The 11100-nt window shown below is 45.3% G+C and overlaps 1 protein-coding gene across 1 annotated transcript in view; it reads left to right on the top strand.

The window, feature by feature from the left end:
• Positions 1-8120, top strand: part of LOC134072640 (ephrin type-A receptor 7-like) — a 130049-nt gene extending 121929 nt beyond the window's left edge. The window contains exons 13-17 of the mRNA XM_062529430.1: positions 1-32; positions 1733-1885; positions 4231-4421; positions 5491-5661; positions 6157-8120. The exon at positions 1-32 is cut by the window's left edge and continues 172 nt beyond it. Of these exons, the coding sequence (XP_062385414.1) occupies positions 1-32; positions 1733-1885; positions 4231-4421; positions 5491-5661; positions 6157-6271 (662 nt within the window). The 3' untranslated portion in view covers positions 6272-8120. The remainder of the gene's footprint in view (positions 33-1732; positions 1886-4230; positions 4422-5490; positions 5662-6156) is intronic.
• Positions 8121-11100: the final 2980 nt, after the last annotated feature.

The following is an 11100-nucleotide window of genomic DNA, read 5'->3' as shown; positions in this document are numbered from 1 at the left end:
ACGACAAGATCGAAGCCGTGTACACTACACTTGTGAGTATACTGTCTCCAATATACAGTACTTGACACAGATCAAATAATACGTAATATAATATGGAACCATACAATATTATACATACATAGCACGTATAGTACATAATACATATGTAGTGGAGATGAGAATAGAATGAAATGACGAATGAATAAAAAGGGGATACAAAACAAGATTGTGAAGGAAGAAACACCTTACAAATCCTTGAGAAAAGGTGTAGCATATGTTTTCTTGGAACAGTTATTGTGTTGTGAATTCTGCATGCCAGTGCACCCTTTATTCCATTTTGTCAAAAGAAGCGGGAGCCATGGAGGGTTTTTCTTTTTCATCATCTTAAAGCCTTTCTGTCTGTCACTCAGTGTGTGTGCTTGTGTGTTTGAGTGTGTGTGTGTGTGTGTGTGTGTGTGTGTGTGTGTGTGTGTGTGTGTTTGAGTGTGGGTTTCACATCCGTCATGCGTTTCTCTCATCACAATGGCAGGCTGTCTCATGTAGTGTCCAGGTCTGTTCATCCCAGTCATGTTGACATGCGAGGAATATAAGAGCTGAGATGGGATGGGAATGTTCTAACTGTGTGGAGTCTGAACAAATCAACATGACATTCAGAATATGCTAGTTATACCATAATACAGAATCTGTCTTGTCTCTGAGACTGAATTCTGAAATAAGGTTGATTATGTCTCTAAATTAATTCAGCTCCATTCCAATGGCCTTGATTGGCATATCCATACAGTAATGCTACGAACGCTTTGTGCTACTGATATTGATTGAAAGGGAGAAGGTTCTTTATGTTGAGAGTCCAATGCAGTGAATGTGATGCCAGTTCTCACCTAGAGTGTCTTGGCTTTGCAAGAATAAAAACAATAAGATGTTAAGAAAGTCATAAAAAAATTGTTATTTCACCTTTTTCACAAACATGTCCCCAGCCTACCACCCCCACAGACCTGGCAACAGCCACTCTCTCTCTCAGACACACACACACACACACACACACACACGCATGTATGTGCACACATACACACACACACACACACACACATACACTTCAGACCTAGCAGTGAAGAGGGCAGTGTGAAATGCAATCTTACACCAAACTGTCTTCATGTTATGCTAGCAGGCACCGCTTGATAGTGTGAAACCCGTGTAAGATCCTTACATTTGTGTATTTCTCTGTGTGTGTGTGTGTGTGTGTATAACTGTGTGTGTGTGTGTGTGTGTGTGTGTGTGTGTGTGTGTGTGTGTCTCACAGTGTGACATTAACCACTCCCTCAATCTTCCTCCTCTCACACGCTTACTTCAGTGTCACCTCCTCTGCTCTCCCTGGCTCTTTCTCTCTCATCTTTTTCTCTGCTGATCGTGTATGATGGCTCAGTGGAATTTCGTGTAATGTAATATTGACCCAAATGGCAGAATTGCATTAAAAAGCTCTCTCTTTCTCTCTGTCCCTCCTTTTTGCCCATTTTTTCACTCCTCTTCCACATCCTACTGTCCTCCCCCTGTTCTCTCTCTCCATCCTTCTCTCTCTTCCTCTGTCATTCTCTCTCTTTCGCCATCTCTCTTATATCTTTTCTCTACTTTATCTCACCCCCTCCCTTTCTTCTCCTTTTCTGTCTGAACTCTTCTTTTCTCTATCCATTTGATCTGTCTATTCTCTCTCTCTCTCTCTCTCTTTCTCTCTCTGGTCCATTCCTCCTCTCTCTCTCAGCATGGTGGTAAGAGTGTGGTGCTGTGGAGCGCTCCTGAGGCCATCCAGTACCACCGCTACAGCTCTGCCTCGGACGTGTGGAGCTTCGGCATCGTCATGTGGGAGGTCATGTCCTTTGGGGAGCGACCCTATTGGGACATGGGCAATGAAGATGTGAGTATATCTTCTTCTCCCGCACTCTCTCTCTGCCTCTCTCTCTCAAATTCAGATTCAAATCTAAATGAGCTTCAGAAGTCTGACAAAAGAGCATGTGTGCTCCCCAATCCCTCTCTTGAGATTCAACAAAGAGATTTGTTGACAGACGGGAAGAAGAAATATTGCGTAGACTTTGACTGAAAGTTTGTGTGTCTGTCTCTGCGCGTCTGTCATAGTGGGTGTGCATGCTCGTGTGTGGGGTCGTGTCCTTTGGAGAGAGCTCTATTGCCTGCCTCTCTCTCTTTCTCTCTCTCTCTCTTTTTACTCTGTCTGTCCCTTTAGCTCTCTCTGCCACTCTCATCTCTGGTTCTCTCGCTCTCTTGCCCTCTCTCTTCATCTCTGTCCATCTTCTGTCACTCTTCTTTCTCTCTCTCTGTTCCTGCATTTATTTATTTCATTCTTTTTTAAGAAGCCGGGTTGAGTCAGACCTCTTTTTTCTTCTTCTTCGTCTTCTTCTTTGCGACGCTTTGGAGACAGACAAGTGTGTGAGACGGCTTTTGAAGTCGCTGTCTTCAGCCTCTGTGACCAATTAGTGCCGTGTGCGCTCTGTGTGCTCCCCCGCTTCCATCTGTGTGGCGCTCGACTAGAAGGAGTCGAGCTAAAGCGCGGGCGCCCGCCAGGCCAGAGGACGCCTGCGATATTTACCCCAAACGTGGCCATCGCTGTTTGTGTTTGTGTTTTGTGTTTGTTTGTGCACCAGCCAAGGAGATTGTCCCCTAAATGGGATTATTCCCTAAAGTCCAGAAAAAGGGATTTTTATTTTTAGCGTTTTTTTCTTTTTAAAGCAACTGCTACTGTATCAACTCCCCCTCCAAATCACACACACACACACACAAACACAAACTGTACTTCAACTAAAAAGCCAAACTAATACGCTCCTAATAGTTTCAGTGGGGTAGAAGAAGGCTAAATCTCCTGAAATGTATGTTTTTGAAAAGGCGATTAGAGACAGATCATAGCAGTCCTGTTCCCTAAGTGTCGATAAAAGTGTCTAAAAGTAGATTAACGCGACAGCATATGGTTGCCACATCTTTTGTCATCCCTGTTAAAGACTGTATTTATCTGTAACTCTTCTGCCATCTACATTCAGGCTAAAATAGTACACACCAGTATATAATGTGGGCCTTTGATTGTAGTGAGACAGACTACACAAAGCAAAGCCATGATTATCATGTAAAGCACGTACATGGGTCGGTTAGATGGAGCTGTTAAAATTCACATACATACTTGCTCGTTTTCGGCGACTTTTCCATATCTTGTTTTATCATATAAAATCATAGCAGACTTTGTCAAAGGTCAGCGTTGCTAAATGCCTCAGGCGGGTGGCATTTTTAAGCGTGAACAATTTTTGTTTACGCACACTGTCTATCTGTGGCCTGACACAGTCGCCTTATCTGCATCTCTCTAATGGAATCAGATATTATCTGATTAGATGTTTGGCTTTTCACTGTGCGCGTGTGTGTGTGAGTGTGTGAGTAGGTTATATTGTGTGCGCCTCTGAATGTGTTTATGTATTTGAGACAAAGAAACGAGTATGAGCGGCTTGTTTGTTTGTTGTTGCAGTTTTTAATGTGTCTGAGATTTTGCTCCTATTAGGATTAGCACTTGCACACATTTCCACAGGGAATAAAAAGGACACAATTCCCCAAATCCCCTGTGAGGGGGGAAAAGCACATGCTAAGCAGATGATCTCATAAATACTGCGTGCCCCCCCTGTGTACGCGAGTCTCTCTAAGTTGTTATTTCAGTTTTCTCCGAGGGGGCCTCCATTGTAGCACTCTGCCATCGCCGCTCTGTTCCTTGTGTACTAGGCGGCAGAAACCGCGGCAGATAAACACGTTGGCTTTTGTTACACAGATAGCTGCTGGTGAATTGAATTTCTGTCTAGAGATAGCAGTTCACCAGCAGTGCTGTTTGGCCTGTAGCACCAGCGTGAGGGAGAGAATGGGGCGAATGGAGAAATAAATCTTCAACTAAGATAACGTTTTCATTTGGCTCTGCTCGTCGTCTCTTCTCTCTCTCTCTCTCACTGTTCACTCCCTACTGCTCAAATCCCCCTGATGGTTCACTTAATATTATGGTGTGTAGAATTGAAAAGTGTTTAATTTGCGCAAAAAACTATATCGTGTGTAATTATGCAAAATGGAAAATTCTGAAGCCTTAGAAAGTATACTTTGTATTAAAGCAGTGGATTTTCTGGGTAAGTTAGTGAGGATCATTAGCGAATTGCCTAATGATCTTCATCCCGTCCCGTCCCGTCCCATCATCTTCCTCTTCCTCTCCCTCTTCCTCTTCCTCTCCAGGTGATCAAAGCCATCGAGGACGGCTTCCGGCTGCCGGCTCCGGTGAACTGCCCGGCGCCGCTGCACCAGCTGATGCTGGACTGCTGGCAGAAGGAGCGCAGTGAGCGGCCCAGCTTCAGCCAGATCCACAGCGCCCTCAGCAAGAGCATCCGCACGCCCGACGCCATCGGATCCTCCACGCTGGCACGCAGGTACAGTACGCACCGGGGTTCAGCGCCGCACTGCACACACACGCACACACACCCTCTATCCCCTGCTCTCATGTCCCTCCACTCCCCCCCCCCCCAACACACACACACACACACACACACACACACACACACAGACCGTCCATAAATCTGGACGCCATCAGCTCCACGCTAGCACGCAGATACAGTACGTACGGCGTACCGCGCCGCACTGCCCACACACACACACTCACAGATCCTCCATAAATCTGGACACCATCGGCTCCTCCACGCTGGTACGTACAGCATTCCGCACCGCACAGCATTCCGCGCCGCACTGCCACTGGAGGAGACAGGTGTAATGATAGACAGCTGTGTGAGGGGAAAACAAGGGCCGATTGGAAAAACAACTCATTAATACCCGACAGCTTGGCTTGAAACAGTCTGTTCATACGGCAACGTACCTGTTATACTCTCGTATATGTAAATGTAATGTATTTACTTGAGCAGGGACAGAACACAGAACAAACCTGGCACAAAACATATTATTAGATGCCTTGTGCCAGATCGTAGCAAATTGCTAGTCTCTGGGCAGGAAGATGGAGCGATAACAAAGTATTTATAGTGTACAGTACAGATTCACAAAGTTACATACTAGATACTGTACACATCTTTTACAGACATTATTGCCCGCATCCCCACCAACCAACGCTTTGTTAAGCTTGAGAATGAGTGCAAGTAGTGCATGAAATGATCTCTATAGGAAGAGAATTCCACTGATTTACTGATTTATGCCACAGAGGAGAATGATGTCCTCCCACATGCATTACAGTCTGCACACACACACACACACACACACGCGCACACACACAGAACACACACACACACACAGCACAGACACACACACAGACAGTACGCACACGCGCACACACACACACTCACGCACACACACACACACACACACACACGCTCCTCCTGTATAGTTGGATATACTTTGTTGTTATGAAATATTGAAATATTGACATGTTTTGGAGCTCACTAGAATATCTGATTTCATGCCCCCACCCTCTACTGTACTGCGTGTCTCCGTCAGGACCCTGAGCTCGTCCATCTCTCTGGCGGAGAGAAGCTGCACGCTGCCCTCCTTCCCCTCCTTCAGCTCGGTGGGGGAGTGGCTGGAGGCCGTGGACATGGGCCGCTACAAGGACAACTTCACCGCCGCCGGATACTGCTACCTGGAGTCTGTGGCCCGCATGACCGTCCAGTGAGTCTCTCTCGCTCTCTCTCTCTCTCTCTTTCTCTCTCTCTCTTTCATTCTTTCTCTCTCTCTCTCTCTCTCTCTCTCTCTTTCAATTTCAATTTCATTGTGCTTTTTTGGCATGACTGTTGAGGTTACAATATTGCCAAAGCATTACAAGTAATAATAATATTAGCAATAATAATAATAACAATAATAAACAAAACTCAAAACGGGAGACAATAATCATAATTATAAGGGAAAAAAGAGAAAATGGGTAAATAAATGTAAAGAGAAAATAAAGATAAAAACAGTAAAAACTCTCTTTCTCTTTCTGTGAGTGTGTGTTTGTGCGCATGTAAATGTTGTGTATGCTTTAGTGTACGGGTTCATTATGACAAGGATTTATTGCTCGTAGACTGTGCTGTCCTAATTAACACATTTTGTACTCTCTGTCTTTCTCTGTGTGTGTGTGTGTGTGTGTGTGTGTGTGTGTGTGTGTTTGGTTGTTTGTACCCACAGGGACGTGCTAAGTCTGGGCATCACCTCCCTGGAGCACCAGAAACAGATCCTGTCGGCCATCCAGTCTCTGAGGGCTCAGGTCATCCAAATGCACGGCCGTGGCGTGCAGGTCTAAGCCACGCCCCTCACGCGCACACATGATACAACACACGCCCATTATTAAACACACGAAAAACAACACGCACCACAACACTCAAAGACACACACCGATGGGCCTGAACTGAACATAGGGGGGTGGGTGAGTTCGGATGTCTTAACAGAAGCCCAGCAGAAGAAACGCCAGATGTGTCTGTTCCCCCCGGGGAACTAGAGTGTGAAGTCCCCCATACGCCAGGAGCCACCGCCCAGAGATGTGGACCACTAAACGGGTTTGGGGGTGTGCGGTGGGGTGGGGGCTGGAGGTGGATTGAGGTGGATGAGGTGTTGGACCAGCAGAGGCAGCGCAGTATCGCGAGCACTCCTCTCCCTCATTCTCTCCCTTTTCCTTGATTTTTTAACCCCTTACCTTCCTTTTCCCCCCTCCAACAGTGGTTGTACACTTGCACCTCGGTGCGACTCTTCCTTGTCCGTCATGTGACCCATGCACACGCTGCTCTCTGATTGGTCAGAGAGTGTGTGACCTCACGGCACAGAACCCGATCTGCACTCCTGTTCTTCGCCTGCTGGGGGCGACAGGGTCAGTCAGTGATTGGTTGACCAGCTCCGTCTGCTATATATACTGGACTCCGATTGGAGGAATAGACTACATCGACCCATAGCAGCATCGAACGCACCCTTGAACTGATCTGGAGACAGCAGCTAAACATCCGCCTTGGAACCGAATCTGCTCTAGTGCTGAAGTGTTCTCACTCACACTGACCTACAAACAGGTGCCAAAAACACCCCACGGATCACCTCTTTTACAAACCCTGACCTCTACCGATGGTTGACCCTGAAGGGTAGATATACTGTTCAATCAATCAATCAATCAGTCAGTCAATCAATGCAAGAGGCTGGGCTTTACAATGCTGCGTTTTCAGGAGAAAAAGACAGCGGTATTTAGGGACACAAAATGTCAGAACATTATAGTGACTTTTGAATAATATATATCCAAAAGGCATTTCCGTGTTCTTGTCCACTGACCTGTCCACAAAGAGTGTGTCTTTTTCTTTTTTGTTAAACACTGAGAGTTTATCCTTTCTGTTTTCTGTGAACTATCCTCTCTTTTGTTGACTTGCTACACCTCCTCCCTGCCATCCTTGGCTCTCTCTATGTAAGTGGCCAGTAGTGGCCAAGGTGGAGAGGGCTTTTGTTTCTCCCACTACCCTCTCGCTTTGGGGATGTTGCACTGTAAAGAGGGAAGGGTTGTGTCCAAAAGTGATCATATATATCATATTTACTCAAATATTTATTTATTGGTTTAAAAAAAAAATGTTGTTTGTTTGGTTGTTCCTCTCTCTTCTCTTTCTTTTTTTTTTGTTGTGATGAAAAATGAATGAAATGATGCTTTGTTGGAGATTATTCAGACATTTGGTTTAAATAAGAAAACAGAAATAAGTAAAAAAAAAAAAAAAAATGAAACATTTGTTCACAATACTGGCTTTGAGCTCATGCTCATATATTGCCATGGCAACCTGAGCACTTTTTAATTTTTGCTGAGGATGATGAGTTTTGTTTTCTTCACTTTGTCAAGGTGTCCAAATTTTAATTTATTTTGTATTACCAGTGGTTATATTGATTATTTAATGTGCTGACCTTACATTTAAAAAACACGGACAGATTTGCACACACACACACACACACACACACACGCACACACACGCACACACACACGCACACACACACGCACCCCTAAACACCAATTAGTTTGTTTTCTGTGTTTCTGCTGATTATCTTAGCAGACAGACTGGATTGGAGAGCTCCATTTTGGGGAGATTATCTTTTGTGTGTGTGTGTGTGTGTGTGTGTGTGTGTGTGTGTGTGTGTGTGTGTGTGTGTGTGTGTGTGTGTGTGTCACATCTGTGTGTGAGGAGAAGGAGCTTGCTCCTTGAATGTGTTTAGTATTTTTGAATGGAAGCGTTTGCGGATTTGGATTGTACAGGCCTCATCACTTCTAGGCTCTTTTCTCCCCTCTCTCTCTCTCTCTGTATATTATGACTTCTTCGTCAGAGGCGGCCAGAAAGACAGACAGACAGACAGACAGACATACAGACAGATGTACGTCTCCGAGAGTGAGATAAGATGGCTCCTTTGAGGAACAGATTACGCTCCCCACTTTTTAATTTCACATCAGAGACCTCAACAGCGTCGCATCAAACACTCGACTCGGGACGTGATGGACTTGACAACGTGGCCCAGGCGGCCTAACGTCTGCCTCGTACGGGCTGAGTCATCCTCCGTTTACTTTTTGTCATCGCAGACAATGTCTGAAGCTTCAGATGGAGACACACAAGAATCTTGGCTTAAGAAACGCCACACAACCGCAGCACTAATAGAGGAGTTTTATCCAAACGAGGCGATAGTTACTTTCGGGATCATATATATCCATATCCCCAACATACCATTAGTTACAGCAAAGCATTCATGTCTGAAATGACGTTGGTTATTTTTGCTTTTTGAATATCTGATTGAATGGCATGGAATAGTACAGTAACTCAACTTCCCTTTCAGCGACATTTTGTCCTCTTCTCATCGTTGTCATCTCTGTATTTATACGCGGCCATAGTTTCAGACGGACTCCGAGCTTATCACAAACGCCTAAGCGGCGCTCCCACACACTCCTGCAGAAGAACCATCCACACACATGACCCCCCCCCCCCCCCCCCTCACATTTGACACATGGTGCTGGAAGTAATTATCATTGGGCTGATTGTTACTGAATGAGTTGCTCCATTCGTACCTCTCCTCCTTCTGATCCATGTGTTTAATACTGTAAATATGTATTTGAAAATGCAATCTATTTTTATAATTTGTTTGGAAGAAACTATGTGTCAAGTAACATGCTCACTGTGGAGTTTTAGCGTTGAGTTTTGTGGGTTGAAGACGAGGACATATGGAGGACTGGAACTGAAGGTGGCTTTTGAAGTAAAACAAAAAAAAAAAATCTTTTTTATTTTTGGTTCTTTTTGGAAGTTATTTTTTTCCCCCGTTTTCCGTTTTGTTTTTTTGATGATTTTTACCTGTTAGAGGAAACAGATGGTTGTTGCAATATCGAAAAAAATGTGTTATTAAAAAATTCTGATGATAAAAACGGTCTGCCCATTTCTTTCTGGTCTTCTCTCTCTCTCTCTCTCTCTGAGGGGGGCTCTCATTGTAACTGATCTTGCATTGGACCCTGCTGTTCCTTGCAGTACTTTCAGAATTATTATGAAAGTCCCCTTTCAATTCTTCTTTTGGAGTATGTGCTAAGTATCGTTTCATTCAAGCAAGTCTCAGACGTAAAACTTTCAATCAAAAGTGGATTGTTCAAATCAATTCTGCTCTTTCATTTTAATCGCGTCTCGACTCTCACTCTACCCATTTCACTGTCACTTAACCACGAACAGATAAATCTCTTCTCACCCCTGAAGATTTACCAGAGTGCTAAAAAGCACTTGCTTAGCCGGGTGTGAGTATGTGTGCATGCAGTCACATGCGTGTATGTGTATGTGTGTGTTGTGTGAGCGAGATAAAGGTTGCACTGTTCTCTCAGAAGAACAGGCAGGCAGAAATTCATCTTTTCATATTGTACTTTTATTACAGCGCGGGGAGAAGCGTGGAGTTAATGAGTTTTATCTTGCGCTTGTTGCTTCGCCGCTGCCAGGGAGCTGCCTGCCTCTTAACCGAAAGGCAGTGAGGAAGAGCGCAAGCGAGCGAGAGGGAGCCCCTGTAAGCCCCCGTAAATCACACCGAGAGGGTGGCATTTAAGAACAGAAAAATCATTATTTACACACTCGTTTAATCTTTGTGTACGGGCGAAAGGCTGTAGCGTGGCAGCGGCGGCGGTGGCGGCGGCATCACTGGTGCCAGGGGCCCGAGAGCTACGGCTCCAGACCTGGAAACTGCAACTACCCCCAAAGCCAAGCAGGTCCACACCAGCACCTCACAAACACTCATTACAGGCCCATAAACAATACTTGTCCGAGTGTTTTGGCTCTTAGAAGCGAAGGGGGGTGAAGAATACAGATGGAGAAGAGAGTAAAGGGGCGGTTCTGAAGTGTGTGTGTGTGTGTGTGTGTGTGTGTGTGTGTGTCGGCTACTCAAGGAGAAGGAGGGGGGTGGGTTTCAGAGGAAGAAAGCGAGCGGCAAAAGAGGAGGGAAAAAATAGAAGGGTCGGGTTAGACGAAAGTAAACACACAAGTGACTCCCAGCAATGAGATGGTAAGGGACTTCTTTGTCCTCTTTCTCTGAAGATGAAAGGCAGGCCCACAGAGAGGAAGAAAGATGGAGAGAGAGAGGAGGAGGAGGAGGAGAAGGACACTCGTCCACCCACAGCTAAGCTGGTGTGAAGGAGAGAGAAACTTGAGCTGAAAGTTCTCTCTCTCCCCGCTCTCCAGCAGACTAAACGCCAGCCAGCGGTCAAATCGGCTTTGAGGAATTAATCCGCTGTTGTAAGTGTGAACAAACAAAGCGTGTTTGTGTGTTTGTGTGTGTGTGTGTGTCAGTGTGTGGGTGCCTCTGCTGAACTGTTTGACCACTTAAGGTGGGAACAAAGGGAATACACAAACACTGCACTAAAGCAGTTGACACTATAAGCTTTTTTTTGGAGCACAGACAGTACAGTATAAGGAAAAAAGGTTTGAGTTGGGGCTTAATACAGTATAAAGACAAAAAGTTTCATGTTGATATCTGTGGCTTGAAACTCTTTAGTTCATACTTGACACCATCCCCTTTTCTACTCTTCACATCTTCACACACACCACACAAACTGCTGGATGGTGGAGTGGAGTGGAGTGGTTAGCGGATGTGTCCTCTGGGACCATAGAG

The sequence above is a fragment of the Sardina pilchardus genome, chromosome 24 (assembly GCF_963854185.1).
Source record: "Sardina pilchardus chromosome 24, fSarPil1.1, whole genome shotgun sequence".
NCBI classification, from domain to species: Eukaryota; Metazoa; Chordata; class Actinopteri; order Clupeiformes; family Clupeidae; genus Sardina; species Sardina pilchardus.
The sequence above is the reverse complement of the archived record's forward strand: the minus strand, read 5'-3'. Positions and strand labels throughout refer to the sequence as shown.